A 21,029-nucleotide genomic window follows, 5' to 3' on the forward strand; every position below is an offset into this window, starting at 1 on the left:
ATCCGAATCTTCGAGTGCCACATTAGCAGGAAGACTTCCTTTGTTTGTAATAAATTTGAATTTCTCGGGATGTTATTAGGAATTTATTAGTTTTCGAGAGAGGAGATCTTTTCCCTCAATTTCAAAGCAAAGCTCATTCATTTTAACATCATTATGCAAATGTTTAATTAGTCCCAGATGCCGAAGGTTAAAACATCTTTACCAGAGAAATTCAAACTATTCCTTAAACATGGACTAGTGGAAAACTTGATACCCCAACAACCCTGAAAACATTTTTTTTTCAATTTTTATTTTTCAAACATCAAACCATAGTTTTACTTTCATCGATAGTTTTCGACATAAAGAAAACTTTTTCTGCAAAATAATGTCACTTTTTTATTATATTTTTATTTTTTATTGCTTAAGAAAACTTTTTAATTATTGTATAAACTTAGAAATAAAATTCGACATTTTTCAGCACCCAAGTTTTTTTTCTGAATGATATTTCAAGATCGTTCAGTTGATTTTTTTTTTTTTTTTTTTTTTTTTTTTTTTTTTTTTTTTATGGAAAACAATTATGACAAAATGGGATATAAGAAAATACTGATCGGATTTTCAAACTTTGAAGATTCTATCACATAAATCAATTCTTGAAAAACTTATTTTGCTCCCAAATTTAATTATGTTCACTGTTTGTAAATTTTATTCCATTCTTGTTTCGATTTTAAAGCCAGAAAACAAAAATTAGATTAATTACAAATAATTTTAGATTAATTAGAATTGATTTTTTAAATGTAGTTGAAGTAAACAAAGGGGCTCAATTTATTTATGTTTACTGTTTGTAAATTTCGGTTCATTCCTGTTTTACATTAAAGGTAAGAAAACAAAAATTGAAAACATTCGAATTACTTTTCAATTAATTACACACCGATAAGTTACATCAAATTAAATTTAAAATTACATTGGATATAATTAAAGTTGAGTTGGATTAGGCAGCAAAGCTCCTCAACCTATTTAAGGTTACTGTTTGTAAATTTCAGTTATGTCGTGTTTTGGGTTCGAAGCTAGAACAAAAAATTGGATTCAATTTAAGTAATATTAAGCTGATATATTTTAATTATATCCAATTAAAGTAAAATATTAGATTAGTTTGCCTCTGTCTGTAAATATCAAATGATTCCTGTTCTGGGTTAAAAGCAAGAAAATAAAAATTGGATTCATTGGGTATTACTTGATTAATTAAAATCGGATTAAGTAATCATGAATTTACTTTAAATTGAACTGAATTCAATTAAAATAAAGATAATTAATGAGAAGTAAGGTCACTTATTGTGAATTTCAGATTGTTCCTGCTTTGGATTAAAATCAAGAAAAAATTGGATTAATTAGAAAAGTTTTGTAACATATTTTTGTTTCAGAAACTTGTAAATTTATTTTATGTTTAGTTAGATCTTATTTTTCTCCGAGGGAAAACTAAGAAATTTATTGCATGAAAAATATTAGGGCTAGCAAAAATCTGATTTCTTTTATCAAACAGTTCGTGGTAACGGAGCGATGTAGTAAGGAATGTAGTAAGGAGCGATCCGGCTCAATAGTAACCAAAACTCTAAAAAATTGAATTTTGATATCAATAGCTACATCAAAAGAATCGCATTTTAATGCTGATTTTAAATATATAAGTTTCATCAAGTTTAGTCTTAGCCATCAAAAGTTACGAGCCTGTGAAAATTTGCCTTATTTAGGAAAATAGGGGAAAACACCCCCTAAAAGTCGTAAGATCTTAACGAAAATGACACCATCAGATTCAGCGTATCAGAGAACCCTACTGTAGAAGTTTCAAGCTCCTATCTACAAAAATGTGGAATTTTGCATTTTTTGCCAGAAGACAAATCACGGGTACGTGTTTATTTGTTTATTTTTTTTTTATTTTTTTTTCCCAGGGGTCATCGTATCGACCAAGTTGTCCTAGAATGTTGCAAGAGGGCTCATTCTAACGGAAATGAAAGGTTCTAGTGCCCTTTTTAAGTGACCAAAAAAATTTGAGGGCATCTAGGCCCCCTCCCACGCTCATTTTTTTCCCAAAGTCAACGGATCAAAATTTTGAGATAGCCATTTTGTTTAGCATAGTCGAAAGTCATAATAACTATGTTTTTGGGGATGACGTACTCCCCCACAGTCCCTGGGGGAGGGGTTGCAAGTTACAAACTTCAACCAGTGTTTAGGCTACATATAATAATGGTTATTGGGAAGTGCACAGACGTTTTCAGGGGGGATTTTTTTGGTTTTGGGGGTAGGGTTGAGGGAGGGGGCTATGTGGGAGGATCTTTCCTTGGAGAAATATGCCTTGGGGAAAAAAATTCAATGAAAAGGGCGCAGGACGAATCTGGTTACGTTAGAAAAAAACGTCAAATTAAGAGCTTAACCCTTTCATGCCTGTGGTCACCATACGGATACCGCTCGCCTCCTATTTTTTTTCTCTCGATTCGATAAAGTCACAACCGTGATTTCTTTTCCACTAGATAGCGCTTGCTTGACTCTGTCGCGTTTGAATTTATTGTCCCTCAAGGCTTTACCCGAGCGGTCGAGCGAGCGTCCAAGTTTAGACAAAACATAAAATGTCGAAAAAGAGGAAAGGTGCAGATTTCGACCTCGATGACCTGGACGTTTCTGGTAAGTTCAGAGCCTGATTATGATCTTATTTTGTAGCTAAGAATGCGTTCTTTCGAATGAGATATCACTAGTCTAATTCTGAGCTGTAGTTTAGCCGCAAACAAGGTTGCTAACGATGGGTTACCAAATGGTCACGTCAGGCATTCAGTGCCAAACCATACCTAGGCAGATTTGTACAGCAAACGAGGCAGCAAGTCCTTTTTATGATCGGGAATAGGCACATTTTCTTTTTGTTCCTCCTTTTTACTGAAACAAGGGTAAAAAGCTATTTTATGGGATGCCTCAGGCAAGTGTTGAGGCCAATGGCCTATTTTATTGCAATATACTATTATTATTGTTATTATTAAGTGATGTACTTACCTTGAATTTCTTTTCAGCTGATCCAAGCACGAGCTCTGACTCCATGAGAGGTCATGGTCCCAAGCCCTAGGAAGAGAGACTGATCAAGGAAAGAAGTAGAAGAGTTACCAAGAAAATGACTGCAGAAGAAGCAGCAAGGCTTTTATTCATACCTGATTGAGATTCAGATCCCGATATCTCTTCCGACGACGACGACCCAAACTGGGCACCAGACAATCCAGATCAAGAATTTCAGCCTTTACGTTCTCTCAACTGTTATGGCAATGAAGACGGAAGAGATGAAGAGGATATCGACCACACAGACGACATCCCTTTGGCAATGCTTGGCAGGTTCGAGTTAGACAATGGCGATGACATGGATCAATTCGATTTGCCTCTCCCGGGCTTGAATGATACAACAGCGTAAAACAGTTCTTCAAGCACATCTTCAGCACCAGTGTCAGCTTCTTCTGCAATACAGTCAGCAACAGTTACTGCACCTACTGAACCCTTTGTCCTTACAAGAGCTCAAAAAAATGCTCCTTCCCAAGCAGTGGCCGGTCTAGTAACTCCAACTGATGCTCCTCAGGTCACGGCAAAACCAGCAGCAAAAAAGAAGGTAGCGAAGGAGGCAAAGCAATACAAGTGGATAAAAACGGAGCCCGAACCTCGAAATATTACATGGAAGGGTTCTATGCCACACTATGACGAGGTACAAACGCACCTTGATCTCTTCCGAATGTTTATCACAGAAGACATTCTTTCAAACATTGTGGACAAAACGAATCTGAATGCCATGAGAAAGAAGAATCTTGCTCTGAAACTTTCCCTTGAAGAGCTGCGCAGATTTCTTGGAGTTCAAATGCTTATGAGCATTCTCAAACTTCCGGCTGTTAGAATGTACTGGGAGAATGGAATACGATATTCCCCGGTGGCTGATACCATGAGCAGAGATAGGTTCATCAGCTTGAGGTCTTTTTTCCACATTTGCGATGACACCTTAATGATACCGAAAGGGGAGGTTGGTCATGATAAACTGTTCAAGATCAGAAGACTATACGACGCATTCAGGGAGAATCTGAAAAAAATAGACCCTGAAGAGATCCAAAGTATTGACGAACAGATGATCCCATTCAAAGGAAGAATTGGATTTCGACAGTACTTGAAGGACAAGCCCCACTCGTGGGGTGTAAAGGTTTTCACGAGAGCCGGCATCAGCGGAATAGTGTATGACATAGAGATATATACAGGAAAAGGAGCTGTTGAAATTTCTGAACTTGGCCAAGGTACTGACGTTGTCCTTCGGCTTGTAGAAAATCTGCCAAGGTTCATGAACTTAAAGTTGTTCTTTGATAACTTCTATACTGGCATCGATCTCATTCATAAGCTCCGGGTTGAATATGGCATCGAGTCATGTGGTACGATACGCAGCAACAGAATGAGGGGCGCTGTTCTAGATACCGACGCCAACATGAAGAAGAAAGGACGAGGGTCAGTGGACTTCCGTTTTGAAAGACATTCAGAAGTATCGGTAGTAAAATGGTATGACAACAAACCAGTCCATTTGGCTTCTTCATACTGTGCAGTCACCCCAATTGATAAGTGTCAGAGATGGGATGGCACAACACGGAAATATGTCAAAGTTGATCCCCCCCCCCCCGAATCGTCCGTGACTACAACAAATCAATGGGGGGTGTAGATCTTGCTGACATGTTCCTGGAGCTTTACAGGATTGACATTCGCTCTAAGAAATGGTATATGAGGATTGTGTACTACTTCTTTGACATGGCTGTGAACAATGCCTGGCTGATACACCGCCGACAGTGTAAGCAGATCAATGTTCAGCACATGTCTCTGCTGTACTTAAAAAAGGACATTGCTCGTGGGTTGGTTATTACTGGCGTATCTCAAAGTCCTCGAGTTGGAAGACCATCCTTATCAGTGACCAAGCGCAATACGACTACATCGCGAGACGGGATGCCTTCGGAATCAGTGAGGTTTGACCAGACCTCGCATTTTCCGGATACGACTGAAAAGGGAAGGTGTCGCTATGAAAAGTGCGTTAGGGGTGGAACCAGTCGAATCATGTGTTCGAAGTGCAAAGTTCGACTGTGTTTGAAGTCAGATCGCAACTGTTTCACAAATTTTCACCTAAAATAGTATCTGTATATACCTGACGTGACCATATGGTAACCATTCACATTTTGGATATGGAATGAAATAAAAATTAAAAAAAAATAAACCTGTTCTAGTTGAACCTCCAGGATCACTCTCTGCTATTTTCAGAATTTTTAAGCAACTCCTTCTTGGTTCAGGTCTGAAAGGGTTAATATACAATGCTGGGTGTTCGGAGCCTCTCTATTATGGAGTATAATTTGAAAATAACACAACTGTACGAGCGATAAAACATATATACCACAACCATAACTCAACTAACGAAAGAACTGCTAAGAGATAACACAACTATAAAGCGAAAAAAGGTGAAAACTAACGGGAAAATAAACGAACTAAGAGGTGGAAGGGGCCCAGAGAAAAAATATAATCCTTTTTCAATTTTGAGCCTAACTTCCGCAAAGGAGTAATAATGTCAGAAGCCCTGAAATACCGAATTATTTTCTTTTCAAACAGTTCGTGGTAAGGAACTGTAGTAAGGGGCGACCCGGCTCAATAGTAAACGGAGCTCTAAAAAACGGAATTTTGATGCTAAAAGATACATCAAAGGAATTGAATTTTTACGCTGATTCTAAATATATAAGTTTCAATTAATTTAGTCTTTGTCATCAAAAGTTACGAGCCTGAGAAAATTTGCCCTATTTTGGAAAAAAGGGGGAAACATCCCCTAAAAGTCATAGAATGTTAACGAAAATCACACTATCGCATTCGGTATACCAGAGAACTCTATAGCAAAAATTTCAAGCTCCTATCTAAAAAAATGTGGAATTTTGTATTTTTTGCAAGAAAACAAATCACGGGTGCGTGTTTATTTGTTTTTTTTTTTTTTTTTTTTTTTTTTTCCCAGGGGTCATCTTATCGACCAAGTGGTCCTAGAATGTCGCGAAAGGGCTCATTCTAACGGAAATGAAAAGTTCTAGTGCCCTTTTTAAGTGACCAAAAAAATTGGAGGGCAAATAGGCCCCCTCCCACGCTCATTTTTTTCCAAAAGTCAACAGATTAAAATTTTAAGATAGCCATTTTGTTCAGCATAGTCGAAAACCATAAGAACTATGTCTTTGGGAATGACTTACTCCCCCACAATCCCTGAGGGAGGGGCTGCAAGTTACAAACTTTGACCAGTGTTTATATATAGTAATGGTTATTGGGAAGTGTACAGACGTTTTCATGGGGATTTTTTGGTTTGGGGGGTGGGGTTGATGGGAGAGAGCTTTGTGGGAGGATCTTTCCTTTGAGGAATATGTCATGGGGGAAGAAAAATTCAATGAAATGGGCGCAGGATTTTCTAGCATTACTATAAAAAAAAAAATGAAAAAATAAACATGAAAACGTTTTTTTCAAATGAAAGTAAGGAATAGCATTGAAATTTAAAACGAACAGAGATTATTACGCATATGAGGGGTTCTAAAAATACTTTAGCATAAAGAGCGAGGTATTTAGGAGGAGATAAATACCTCGCTCTTTATGCTAAAATATTTTTAGTGATTTCAACTATTTATTCTACGGCCTTTTTGATTCAGGGGTCATTCTTAAAGAATTGGGACAAAACTTACGATTTAGTGTAAAGAGCCAGGTATTAACGAGGGTACAAACCCCCTCGTACACATAATAAAAATATAAGAATATAAAAGTTTGTTACGTAAGTTAATTCTTAAGTTACGTATATTTTTTACTAATAAAAACGTTCGTTGAAAATTAAAAGTTCTAGTAGCCTTTTTAAGTACCCGAAAAATTGGAGGGCAGCTAGGCCTCCCTCCCAACCCCTTATTTCTCAAAATCGTCTGATCAAAACTAAGAGAAAGCCATTTAGCCAAAAAAAAAAAATTAATATACTAATTTCATTTCAATAATTTATGTGCGGAGAGCCAAAATCAAACATGCATTAATTCAAAAACGTTCAGAAATTAATTAAAAAAAAACTAGTTTTTTTAACTGAAAGTAAGGAGCGACATTAAAACTTAAAACGAACAGAAATTACTCCGTATATGTAATGGGTTGTCCCCTCCGCAGTCCCTCGCTCTTTATGCTAAAGTTTGACTCTTTGCCACAATTCTACTTTTTAAAACAATTAAAAACTTTAGCGTAAAGAGCGACGGACTGCGGAGGGGACAACCCATTTCATATACGGAGTACTTTCCGTTCGTTTTAAGTTTTAATGTCGCTCCTTACTTTCAGTTAAAAAAACTAGTTTTTTTTATTTAATTCTGCATAAAAGGCTCCAGCAGAATCAAATATGTTAGCTCCTGCTCCAAAACAAACTTCATTTTTTCTGCTTTATTTTATTCTATCTAGAGTTTAATTTTATTTCAAGCTTTATTTTACCTGTAATCAAAGCAAAAAACAAACTAAAAACAAATATTCTTTAAAAGGAACGTAGCTAGGATTTTGATTATGGAAAGGGAGCAGGGAGTAAGATATTCTTAGGTGAGAGGAAGTTTAATTTGGTAGTTCCCTAGCTACGCTTTAATCCCCAGTTATCTTAGTTAAATCGAGTTTTTAATCTGATTCTTGCCTACGAATTGGTCGGGATGAATAGTAACTCGTGTTGGATACCGAATGGAACACTTTTAAAGATATTCAGAGCTAGCAGAGGTAAAGATTAGGCCAAAAGTTCTAATCTTAAACCTTGAAGCTTTTTTTTTCGGTTGAAATAGCTATAATATGCTTTAAAAACACTCGAAAGTTCAGCTTCTGAATGTTGAAACAGTTTCAATGTTCCTATTACATACTTTGCAAATGACCGAAGTTCAAATCCTGAAGGTTGATTTTTTATTTCTGGGTGAATTGCCTACAATGTTCTTTAAAAAACATTCAAAAGCTCAGGTCCTGTTGAATGAAACATACCTCCATACGTAATGCAGTTTTGATAGCAGTGGACGCTAAAATAACGGAAAAAAGGAAAGCACTATAAATTTTTAGTAAAAACTGCAGGGGGTCGAGGAGGGGTTAGCCTCCTTAAAAAACAAATCTTTTCTGTTAGTTTTGAGTTTCAATGTCACCCTTCACTTTCATTTAAACGAGCTTGTTTTAATGCAATTCCGAACATAGATTGAACAATTAGTTTTAATGCAATTCCAAGCATAAGATTGAACTATTTTGTTCCCAGAAACTGCTTGTTTTGTACCTGAAGAAATTGAATAACAACAGCAACAACAAAGTAAACGTTGCAGAAGAAGCGAAAAGTAGCCTAATCAATCCCATAAATAATATATCCTTGGAATTTTTTCATGATCTCGTATGTTCTTATATCTAAAATAAAGGACGCGCATAGGGAGAAATGGGCGATTCTTTGGGCCTGGCCCCTCTTCCAAATCCTGAATTCTCTCAAATTTCTGGGCAATTCCTATTGTAATTATTGAATGATTGTTTTTTATTACTGGTCCCTTCCCCTCTCCAAATGAAGTTCCTATGTACGTGCCTGTTTAGCAAGTGCTAGTCAGTTTCAGAGTAAATATCACAACACTGACACATCGCCTTTCTTTGTGTCAATATGCTTTCTAATGTTTTGTACAGCCGAAAACAGTTAATGACTCTCCACTTTTTTCCTGGTGCCTACAATTTTGGCTTGCCTCAATAAATGGTATCCTTTGCTTTCGATTTACTATGTTTCTGTTTAGAAAACTTGGCAAGGCTAGAAAGACGTCCAAATAATGCCTTACTTATTTTTTGACGTTTTTTTTTTTTACAGTAGCCATGCTTAAGTAATGATACGAAGGTAGAGATTTAGCATAAAATCAATAGTGGATGTTTTTGCCCCCTGAGGTTAAAAGCTTTTCTTTTGAAACTTCAGTAACCTAGGCCATATATTATTATTGCAGAGAAAATACTGGCGACTATTTCTAAATTATAATATCTTTTTTCTTGTATTTTAAAATCATGGTCGTCCCTTTAGGGGCAATCTAATAAAGAACGAACTATTGGCCATAGTAGCTGAAAATTTAAGAGCAAATATTGAAAAATGTCAAGTGAGAAAAAATTGTCATTTGAAGCTCATTCAAGAACGTTAACTATCATTTAAATTAATCTTAATGGTAAAATTTTTTGTAATTTTCTTAGGAATCCCCCAAAAATAGCTTTATACCTCAAATGGTGTTGAGTCGTAATGAAAACTGCACAATTGAAATTTCTGCCACCAAAAACCCCCTTTAGGAGAATTACTGTCCCCAATCCTGAGCAACAAGGAAATTCGCTTTTTCACAATGAATGCAGTAGTATTTCCTTTTTTCCTTTCTGATTTTAGTCATCACTTGTAGGGCGCTGCAACATCATAGAGAGGTTTTTAAGGGATCATTTCAAAGAAAATTGCTGGATCTAGAGCTTTTTTGTAATTAATGAAAATCTATATAAAGAATACTACACAAAGCAATTTTAGACTTATTTATTTTCCTTCTTTTGAAGTTAACTGATTTATATCCCTTAGATATATAATTCGGTTGCCCTGTTTAAGCTAATGTGAATTAATAGCACTCATCAGCAACAGTTTAATATCGATACAATAACCCTCTCTTCCTTATTGGTTCTTAATCTTCTAATCTGCTCCTATGGCCCCAAAAAATGAGGATAAATAAAAAAGAAACTGTTCACTTGGGCATGACCGAGCGTCGCTTCTTGGTCCCGCCTCTCCCAATTAGTGTTTATCAATTATTAAATACATAAAAACAATTTTTCCAACTAAAAACATGGTGCAACATCAAAAATTAAAAGCAAACAGAAATTATTTCGTATATGAAGGGGCTGTCCCCCTCCTCAGTGCTTTACTCTTAAAGCTTTTTGCATCTTTAAAAAAGTGTAGTAACAGGATATTGAGGAGGGTACAAACCCATCATATACGGATTAATTTCTGTTTGTTTTGAATTTTAATGTTGCTCCTTACTTTTAGTAGAAAAAACTTTTTTTTTAAATTTAATTTCTGATCTTTTTCAAATAAGGCTGGTAAATCTGACTCACCTTACACAAAAAATTCCCTCCCCTCACGGAAAACTCCTCTCTAGAAAGTTCCAGCCACGTAAAATGCATCCCCCCAGTAAAATCCATTCCGAGTGATCCCATCCTCGCTGAAAATTCACTGAAAAAATCAGAAGATTTAGCCTTAAAAAGTATCCTTAGAATTCTTTCATTTGAAAAAGCTTTAAGTTGTAATCCCTTTTCCCATCACTACAATTATCACCTCTACCGTGAAAATTATTTCACGAAAATCCAAACACGTTTAAAATTTCCCCTGTACAATTCCCCTGGAAGAGCTCTACATACAAAATTGAGAAAGCAAAGATAAAGTAAGACAAACAAAAATAATTTCGTACAAGAATTCTATCAAATCTCCCCAGTGTAAGATTTCCCCTCGGAAATTCATCCTCGGAAATTTCCCTCTACACGGAAAATTATCCCAAGGGAAGCCCACCTCAAGCACTAAACCCCCCCCCCCTTTCGAAAAATATCTCTGTCCTTCCCAATAACAAATACTATATCGAAACTTCGGATAAATTTTATAACTTAAAGACCTATCTCCAGGGGATGAGGGGGTATATTATCTCCATAGACATAGCTTTGAAACTTTTCAATTATGCTGAACAAAAGGGTATTACAAATTTTGATCGGAAGATTTTGGGGAAAAAGCTGTGGGAGGAGGACTAGTCTTCCTCTAGTCTATTTTGTCACTTAAATAGGGCACTAGAACTTTTGATTTAAGTTCAAATGAGCCTTTTCTTAATTTTATATGACCGTGGGTTTGATATGATCACCCATTGGAAAAAAATAAAATAAAAACGCACCTGTGATCTTTCTTCTGACAAAAATACAATATTCCATATTTTGCAGATAGGAGCTTGAAATCTCTACAGTAAGATTCTCTGATATGCTGAATCTGATGGTGTGATTTTTATGAAGATTCTTTGATTTTTAGGGGTGCTTCTTCCCTTTTTCGAAAATCAGGGAAATTTTCTCAGACTCACAGCCTTAACGTTAACCTTAATAAATCTTATATATTTGGAATCAGCATAATAAGCTGATTCTTTTGATAAACTTATTGATATCAAAATTCTGTTTTTTAGAGTTTCGACTACTATCGAGCAATGCCACTTCTTACTTACAGTTCATTACCACGAACTGTTTGATACTTACGAAAATTATTAATTTTCCTTTGAAACTGTCTTTAGTGTACCTTGAGCACTTATTATTATTATTGCACAAAAAATATAGGCTAAAAAATACAGATTTATTATGTATTTTAAAAAATAAAAAGAACACAAAAACAATCTTCAATGCATAGTACCTTAATTGCGGTTGACGTTTTTCCTTAAGCGGACTTATTGACTTCTTCTATGGATGTGCTCAATTGTTCTGTTTTAGCTAATGATCGATTCATAGCACAGCAGTAGTTAAAAACTAATAATTATTCTATCTCCCTTAATGGTCCTTGTCTGTTGTTATGGCTGTCACAAACAAGGAAAAATAAGATTTCTTTCACTTTGACATGACTGAGCGTGTCTTCTTGGCCCCACTCTTGCTTATTAAGATTTATGGAGCTGGATTCATTCTTTTATTTGTCAGGGAGGCAGCTGATCACTGGATTTACTTTGCTTTTATCTGGAATTAATGCCTGGAAGTATTACCTAAAGCTGATATTCCATTAAAAAGATGTTTGATGTAAATGTTAAGATGTTTCTAAGACTTGCCCCACCCCCTATTATCTTTTTACTTGTTCTTAAACAGTCAGTAAAGAAATTAGTAAATTAATTTGTCAACAATTTTTCCTCAAAAGTTATTCAAAGACAAGTAAAGAGCTATATTGCAAAGATGAGCAGAAATGAAGTCAAATAATTTTTCGAACTTAAAACTACCATAAATAAAAATCATTCAATAAATAAAAACAAAAAGAAATTGCAATAATTAATCGAGTCAAACTCAAAACAAGCAGAAACTAAAAGGAGTGGGATTAACGCCCCTATGCCTTCTAAAGATCTGAACATAAATTATAATTTGCTGAAAACAATCGACATCACAATTTGCTGAAAACAAAACAATATATCGAGCCATGTGCTTTCATTTCTTATTATATCACAAAAAAAAAAAATCACCATCATAACCAAGATTACTGAAAAAAAAACAAAAACAAATGAACTTGGATTGACATTTTGATATATATGCTGATATTTACTCTTGCAAATCTTAATAAGTTTAGAATTATTAAATTTGAAAAAAGGCAAAACATTTAAAATGTATTTTGTTTTCAGTAAGGTGTATATTCTGTTCTGATCTTTCGTGTTCAGGCCCCTATGTCTGGAAGGCAGTTGGGCGTCAGCCACTGCTACCATAACTCTATTACTTCTACTACGACTACTTCTTAAATTGTGACTGCTACTAAGGCTAAGTGTATAAAGGTAAATATCTCGAGGAATGTTGAGGGGAAGTGGAACTAAATCAAAACTAACTATGTGCAAATAAGTGGTCAAAAGTGTGTATCAGCTATATCTTAGAAACGACTCAAAGTAATATGTTGAAACTTTCAGGGCATGATGAGGGGAACGTTCAACTGACCAAAAGGCAATATGTGTATATTACTATTGCTACTCCTACTACCAATACTTCTGATACTGCTAGTACTATTACTCACTACTACGTAAACTAAACCGGATAGTTGAGTCTTGACTGAGCATGGTGGGATGTAGAAACCATCGGATTTAAGAGTTCATCAACTTATTTCCATTAGTCCATTTGTGAGTCCATGTCTGATCAACTTTCCTTGAAGGGGGCTCAAAAATCCTTTCATAATCCTATCTCTTTCGGGGAACAGGATCTGATCCAACCTTTACAGAAAAGTAAGCAGAAGTTTTCTAAATTCTTATCGTCAGTACATTTACCAGAAGAAATTCTTGGATCGCAACCCCACTTAATAAGCAGCCCCAGTTTATATTTTGAGGGTTCATTTCTTAGGGGGGAGCGGGCCGAAAATTTTTTGGGATTGCGTCATCTACCGAATCTCGACTTATCGAATCTCGGTTGAAATTTGTGGGAAATAGGTTCACATATAGTAATGAAGCTTTTTGAGTGCTCAGACCTAATCCTATCATCTACGGGGGTAAAAGCCCATATTTAAATTTCATCAAGACATATATGAACAAATCCTGTGGAATCTTAATTAATCTTGGCGGGAAGTAAAAGTCAGTTTCCAAATTATGTCTTTCAGTATCTAACCCCATACTGTGTCTGTGGAAACCATAGTAAGTGGGGAGGTCCAAGCTGTAGTCAGGTCACCTACTAGAATTGGTTGTTGTATATCATCCAAAGCTGTTAGAAGATATAAGCTAATATTAAAGTTGTGGCTTTTCAAGGTAGGGGCCTAGTCTTATTTCTGTAGGAGATCGGGATCCCTAATTTTCTTCTTATTGGGGTTAACGCCGAAAGAAATTTTCGGATCTGAACGGGTCTTCACGAGAAAGAGGGTAAGTGTCTGATTTGTGAGGTTTAGAAGACCATTTCCTATGTAGCCCATATATAGGGAGGGGGTCTATAGGCCCATTTCACCACAAAATCGACCAAAACAAGTTTTTGAATCTCAGTCAAATTTGCCTGGCAATTTCCTAGCGCAAAAATCCTATTCTGATCCTACCTCAATGGGGGATTAATAAAGGACATAATTATTTTGTTCCAATTCCTTAATTTCAATCATAATAAATAAAGTATTTACCAGAACTGTATTTTTTCATTAGCCGATCTATTTGAAGGTGATATCGAGCCCCAACCGAACTTGATGGAAATTTAACAATAGAGCTATAGTTGGAGGCCTTTTAGGGTCTGTACCTGATCAGACCACTGTTGAAAAGGGAAAGAGGTCTCAAAAGGGCTATCCAAATGAATAGTAAAAGGGCTATCCAATTGAATTTTACTGTACATACTGCGAGTCTTAGTATTGAAGATTTAATTTAGATTAAATTTCAGAAGAAAAGAAACTTGTTAATTATAGAAAATTTTTTAATATACAGGGTTTGTCATCGGAATATCCCAAGGCTACTTTATTCTATTCAAGAATAAAGGAGAGAAATCCTCCATGGCCATTGATGGCGCGCAGGGCATCGACAATTATCGACGTTTCAGTTGCCTGGTCTCTTTTATTGGACTGGTAAAGAGCTCTTTGCCCAACCGTCTGGCAGCTGGGATCGAGCCCCTGGTCCTATATTGCCAAGCAGTGACCAATCCACTGCGCTACCGTATGTTTTGTTTCGTAAATTATATGAATACTCTTATGGAGCTCTGAGAAAGCAGTTATTTCCAAGTGAACCCCTAGAGTAACACTAAAGGTGACAGATTTATATTTAATTTCTGTTCAGATGGACGACAACATGTCTGTGTGGGTCATATTAAAAGATTACACAATCCAGCTATAGTACTGGTCTCAAAGGTCTCGTACTATGGTTGTGCGGATTCTGTCCTCGTATCTTCAGGAAAGAGTGTCCACTGATAAGCTCCATGAGAACTTGGGGGCCAATTTCTTATCCCACCTTGACCTATTTAGAAAACTGTAAATGTATCACCAGAGAGTTCTCTGATATTCAGCTGTTAGTTACGTAGTGTGAGGAAACCTTTTTATGGAAAGTCATAGCCTACTCAACTTGCGTTTGAGAATGCGCGGAAAATTCAACTCAAAGGGGGATTTAAAACAAATAACAAATGTTAATTAAAACAAATTACACTGAACAAATAAGGCATGATATAAACAACTGTGTGTATAAATCTTCGTTTCTTCGTAGACAGGGAAAGGGACTGAAGGCCCCCTCCCATCTTTCATAAGTGCCTCTAGAAAGTTAACAAGGATTCTTGTAGGTACCCAACAGATGAAGTTACATACATTCACAAATTTTATTTCGGCGTTACTTTTTGTTGAAGCATGGATTAATATTAATAACAATAATGATAAAAATAACTTAACTAAACGTACAACAGGAGAGTACAAGAAAAGAGAGAGAGAGAGAGAGAGAGAGAGAGAGAGAAAGAGAGAGAGAGAGAGAGAGAGAGAGAAAAAAAGAAATAACAACAATGAATAAATGCGAAAAAGGTACAGATTCAAGGATATGAACATGGATGCCAATTGACTTATATAAATATCTGACAGTATTCTTCTTGCTATAGTAACATTTCTAAAAACATCTTTATTCGAAATTTAGGTAATATCTTCCTATCATGGGTGCCCATAAGAGGAGGAGGCAGGAGGGCTCCAGCCCCCCTCCCCCCATGGCTGAATGAAGCTGCCTTATGTTTTTATATTTTTGTTTCGAGATTTTTATTATGCAACTAGACCCGGTTCCGCGCCGATAAGGGAAGGTCGGCAGTGGCGGGGGCAAATAATAGCACCAGTGGCGCACCACTGGCGAGATCATTGTTGACCGTAAACATTTATGTTTTGCTCAGTCTTTCTCAAATCCTAGCTTTAATTTATATCAGATTTGGGCCTATTCACGAGTTAGAAATTCCATAAGTCGCTGGCTGGACGCTGGTCTTTTTCGTTATTCATCAAGAGAAGTAGAAATGTAATAGAAACGAAATGGCTGTGGCATTTCAGAACCCTTGCATAAAAGTTGAATTGTGTAACAGCTATGTATTCCTAACAGAATTGATTATCAAAACTAGAAGTTTTTTTTTCATCAAGTAACCGTCACCATCAAGAAGATCTGTCACCGTTTTAGCTGGGTTGGTAAGAAAATCATTCTCCTTAGCTTCCATTGTATCAAACATCCAGAAGAAATTTTGAAGGGAGAAACATACAGAAATATCCAGAAGGGAGGGAGATCTTCTTACCCAATGCTTTCATTAAGCCCTGTGATTTTGCAGCATTTTTGAAATAGGATAGTCACACCTAAATGAGTACAACCACATCCCCGGACCACCAAGAAAAAAAATGCTTCAAGGAAAAAAGAAGGGCAGAGCGAAAGTGCTCACTGATACATCAGTGAAAGCCATAATTGAAGCTGTCTTTGCTACAAGGAAGGGAAAGAAGAGATGGAAAAAAGAAGAAGCAACAAAAGCAAAAAAGAAGCAGGCTATGAAGAGATTTGATGAGAAGTCAGCACTGAGGGTGAAAATGAAACTGAAAAGGTTCAGACAGTAACAGTTGATAAAATCTCAGACAATTCTCTTGGGTAAGATAGCGAGAAAAAATTTGAACTTAGTTTTGATTTGGGTTGCAGTTGGCAACTTTGTAAAACTCATCTATAAGGGCCATTACGGAGAAGGTAGAGCCTACTGCAGAAGTCAGTGCAATGAATATGAGTGGTAGGAGAGGTAATATCTGAAAGTGGCTTGAACAGCCAGATCACATCTACTACCTTAAAGACGATTTAGGGTAAAAACCCCCAGTACATGGACAGTGTGAGATCTTGAACAAGTTTTTTGACTAAAATGTATCTTCCCTAAACTAGGACAGCAGACTCTTAATCTTGGGCCTGATGAATATACTTGGGATTGGATGCCTACAATCTTATAGCCAAGCCTATTTCAAAATGATTACTCTTTTTCACAACACATGTCAGTGATTGAATCTGTCCGTGATTGAGATACTTCAGTTTAAGATCCTTTGCTCAAGGTTGGGAAGAAGCATATTTTCCAAGATTAGACTCCAGGTAAAAATATACAATTGTAATTAGGTCTCTAGTATTAACTTTCTGCAAATCTTATAGTTACCATTCTATATTGGTTAAATTTTTAGATATATGAAATACTTATTAAGAAAATTTAGAAAGAATTTCTAAAGAAAAATTAATTTTCCAGGGGGTATAATAGATTTGACTATTGAAATCGTGACTAGGGAGACATGCATTTGTAGTTCCCTTCCCATTCATTTCTGTTGATGTCTGAAATAGGTCCCCTCCTTTAGTCAGACAGATCCTAGTTTGCCCCTAGTTACTACATCCAGTGGTTTTATGACAAATAAGGGAACAAATTAATTGTCCTCGATTTTAAATTCAGAATTTAACAGTTAGAAACTTGGGAGTTTTCAGAACCTACCGTTTCAAGTAACACTGCTATGTTACGGAATCAAAAACTCAGTATTTACAAACACCTGTCTATGGCAAGGACTCAAGAAATATTGATTCTCTGTTATACCAGGGTGTCTTGAAATAGAGAAGTCGTTAAATATCAAGTTTCTACCTGTAATTTAATCTGGCATCTGTTCAAAACACAATTGTCCTTTCAATGGATGCGCTACAAGAACTAGGATTGAATAAAAACTCACCTTGGAAGCACAAGGAATTCATTAGAACTATTTGTGTGTGCACTTTGAAAACTGTGTGTTGAATTTTGAAAACTGCACTCGATTTCTAAGCAGGAAAATCAAATAATTAGCCACACGAGAAAAGAAAACCAAAAATATTGCGGTTGACACAATAAAGAATTGGCTCAAATTAATGCAAAGTCAGTGGAACACTACCACCTTGGCCGGCGTTACAATACTTCGGTGGTGGTCAACCGGGCCTCTCGTCGGCGGAGTCTGATGCATGCGCCAGCGCAGAGTCGGGGTCTATATACACCATTGGGAGTACCGATTACACCAGGTAAGCCCCCTTAAACTCAGCTTACGGGCGCCCACGCTTCCTGTTACGGTACCAATACGGAAGAAAAAAACAAAAATTTACAGAAACGAAAATACTTAAGGCCTAACCGAAGTCCAGACATTTTACTTCCTAGTCAATTCTTTTTCAGATGCAGCAAATAAGTCAGAGACAAAGTTATCAGTTTTCTTCGCCGCTTCCACTAAACAAATATTAGAAAGTTAAACTCAAGGAGTTTCTCACTCAAAATTAAGATTATTTCATTGTTATTCTTTCTAATTTGACAAGTAACTAGGAAGATTTATTTGTAAAAGAGTTATTATTCGAGGAGAAAATTAGAGAAATTTTTGTTCGAGGAGAATTTTTTTTAGGGGGGTCAACTCTTACGCAGGAAATACCAGGAAAACATGGGAAAATTAAACATTTCGCAGGGAAAATTAAGCATTTTGCAAAGTTTGGGAGGGGGGTTGAATCCCTGCGTGCGTGCCTGTGGTCTTTTCATCAATATTTGTCAGGGAGCGGTAAAAACTTGTGGAAATTACAAATGAATAAGTTTTCGGCTTTTTACTTCATACAGACCTATTTACACAAACAAAATTTAAATAATTGCTTGCACCGAAGTGACCAATTTTTAATTTTATCAAAAAGCTCGTTGTTAATAGGTCTTTGTTAATAGATATTAACACAGAACCTGTCACAAATAGACCTATAAGATCGGCAGCGAAAGAAGCTTGGCTGGCATTAAACACCTGTTTTTAAATCATTCTCTTTCATTTCATTGAATTGCCTCGTTTCATTACAATTTATTTTTCAGTCCTGGTTGAACTTCGCTGAAGTAAGCATGCTGGGACTGTTTTGAAAACTGTTCATTTTAGTTTTATTGATTTTATCCTCTCGTAAGTTGTTTTTTCTTATTTGTATTGCTGAGGACGGCCCTTGGACATAGGGCCGAAATATTCATTCTAATTTGTTTCTCACTGTCTTAAAAAATTCCCTATAGTTCTTCTTGTTTTTGGTGTTCGTATAGTATTTTCTATTGGGAAGTATGCAGACATGTTTTTGGAGGTTTTTTTTTGTGCTGGGGTGGTTTTGATGAAAACAAGTATTCATCAAAACAATCACATTTTAATGATGATTTTCAATATATGAGTTTCTTCAGGTTTAGTCTCATCCATCAAAAGTTACAAGCCTAAGTAAATTTGCCTAATTTTAGAAAAAAGGGAAATACAGCCCCGAAAAGTCATAGAATATAAAGGAAAATCATACAATCAGATTCAGCGTATCAGAGAACTCCACTGTAGAATATTCAAGCTCCTATCTACAAAAATGTGGAATATTGTATTTTTTGCCAGAAAACAGATCACGGATGCGTGTCTATTTGTTTTTGTTTTTTCTTTCTTTCCCAGGGGTAATCGAATCGACCCAGTGGTCCTAGAGTATTGCGAAAGGGCACATTCTAAAGGAAATTAAAAATTTTAGTGCCCCTTTTAAGTGACCAAAAAATTGGAGGGCACCTAGGCCTCCTCCCACGCACACGTTTTCCCCAAAGTAACCGGATCAAAGTTTTGAGATAGCCGCCATTCTGTTCAGCTTAGTCAAAAACCTACTAACTATGTCTTTGGGGACGACTTAATCCCCGACTTTCCCCGGGGGAGGGGCTGCAAGTTACAAACTTAGACCATTGTTTATATATAAATGGTTATTATGAAGTGTACAGACGTCTTAAGGGGGACTTTTTCGCGTTGTAGTGGGAGTGGTTCGAGGAGGAGGTTACGTTGGAGGATCTTTCCATGGAATAATCTATCATGAGGGAAGAGAATTTCCATGAAGGGAGTGCAGGATTTTCTAGCATTATTTAAAAAGAAACAATGAGAAAAAAAATCATCTGGAAGTAATTAGCAGCATTAAAACGAACATAAAGTGCTACGTATATAAGAAGGTTTTCACCTCCACAATACCTTGCTCTTTACGCTAAAGTATTTTTAGTAATTTAATCTATTTATTTTACGGCCTTTGTGATTCAGGGATCATTTTTAAAGATTTGGGATAAAATTCAAGCTTTACTGTAAAGAGGGAGGTATTGACAAGGGGGCAAACCCCCTCATTTATATAGTAAAAATTCACAAATATAGAAGCTCGTTGCGTAAGTTAATTCGTAATATTCTCAAGTCCACAGTATATCTGCTGTAAGTGCCACCTCTTGTTAGAAATTGTCATTTTGTTGCTTAAAACACAATTATAGAGCCTTTGGGTGCATTTAATGAGGCCTTTCTGACACATGAGAAAAACTAGAGTTTTTGGGCCAAGAGTGGGTTTGCTTTTAATTAAAATTCCGAGCGGAGTTTATGGATTACAAAAATTGCACAAACAAGGCGTCCCTCTAAGACCTATTGTAGCTATTACAAAATCACCTGCCTCAAACATTAGAAAATGGTTATGCACTGCATTGAAACCATTGCTTCACTCCCAAAAATCTTATTTAAAAATTTAAGTTGATCTTGTACACAAATTGAAACAGTAGACAGTTCTGAAAAGTCCATACTTAGTAGCTTTGACATAGTTTCCATGTATACTGGTATTGATGTTTCAAAATCTGAGCAATTATTACAAAATAAACCGGAAAACAATTATCACCTAATCGAAGAGTCTCGTGCACTTGGTTAAATTATGTAACAAATATTCTATGCATTTCTAGCTTCGAGATTCATATTACAAACAGGTAAGGGACCTTCCTATGGGAGTACCTCTATCAGGCCTACTTGCAAATATTTTCGTCGAGCATCTCGAAAATTGTCACTGGATTCGTATTTTCTTAATCATGTGTTTTGAGGATGCTTCATGGACAACGTAATTTTAGTTCCGAACTATGGTGAAAGTGAATTTAAAAGGTTTTCTAGAACATTTAAATACTTATTATAGAAACCTGCAATTTACTCTAGAGACCGAAACAGATGGAAAAATACCTTTTTTAGATGTATTGATAATATGTATTGTGAATAAACTTGATTTTTTGGTTTACAGAAAACCTAAGCATAATAAAAGATACCTTCACTTCAAATCTAACCATCCTCCACAAGTTAAAAGAGGCGTGGTAACATCTCTTGTGTATAGCCTACTTCTGTTCAGAGCCATATATTAAAAAAGAATTAAATTTTATTACATATATACTTTTTGGCAACGGGTACCCAATTTCTCTCATAAATACTGTTATTGCTCAAAGATTGAAGATATATTCTTCTAAAGCCTTAAATCCCACACCGGTAAACGATTCGAATAAACACACAAGCACGATTTACGTACCTTATATTCCGAAAATTTCTTCAAACTGAA

At 36.1% G+C, this 21,029-nt stretch overlaps 2 protein-coding genes across 3 annotated transcripts in view; both read left to right on the forward strand.

Moving 5' to 3' along the window:
- LOC136026298 (metabotropic glutamate receptor 8-like) overlaps positions 1-21,029 on the forward strand; it is a 229,660-nt gene that overhangs the window by 10,134 nt on the left and 198,497 nt on the right. Inside the window, exon 1 of one of the 2 annotated variants that reach the window (XM_065702712.1) lies at positions 18,516-18,595. The exons of the other annotated variant lie outside the window; for it this stretch is intronic. The gene's annotated coding sequence lies outside the window, so the exon portion shown is untranslated. Of the gene's footprint in view, positions 1-18,515; positions 18,596-21,029 lie in introns of those variants that run through there. 2 annotated transcript variants of the gene reach the window in all.
- Positions 2,595-4,687, forward strand: LOC136025745 (piggyBac transposable element-derived protein 2-like). Its single transcript, XM_065701732.1, has 3 exons — positions 2,595-2,649; positions 3,177-3,339; positions 3,430-4,687. Exons 1-3 carry the CDS (start codon positions 2,595-2,597, stop codon positions 4,685-4,687), a joined length of 1,476 nt encoding a protein of 491 aa, XP_065557804.1.

The sequence above is a fragment of the Artemia franciscana genome, chromosome 4 (assembly GCF_032884065.1).
Source record: "Artemia franciscana chromosome 4, ASM3288406v1, whole genome shotgun sequence".
Lineage (NCBI taxonomy): Eukaryota > Metazoa > Arthropoda > Branchiopoda > Anostraca > Artemiidae > Artemia > Artemia franciscana.

What these genes read in the sequence shown, in the direction of transcription:
- LOC136025745 (XM_065701732.1), top strand. Translation starts at nt 2,595, where the DNA reads ATGTCGAAAAAGAGGAAAGGTGCAGATTTCGACCTCGATGACCTGGAC. An exon ending in CGATGACCTGGACGTTTCTG is followed by an intron (nt 2,650 to 3,176) that starts GTAAGTTCAGAG and finishes ATTGAGATTCAG; the next exon opens with ATCCCGATATCTCTTCCGAC. An exon ending in CCTTTGGCAATGCTTGGCAG is followed by an intron (nt 3,340 to 3,429) that starts GTTCGAGTTAGA and finishes CAGTTCTTCAAG; the next exon opens with CACATCTTCAGCACCAGTGT.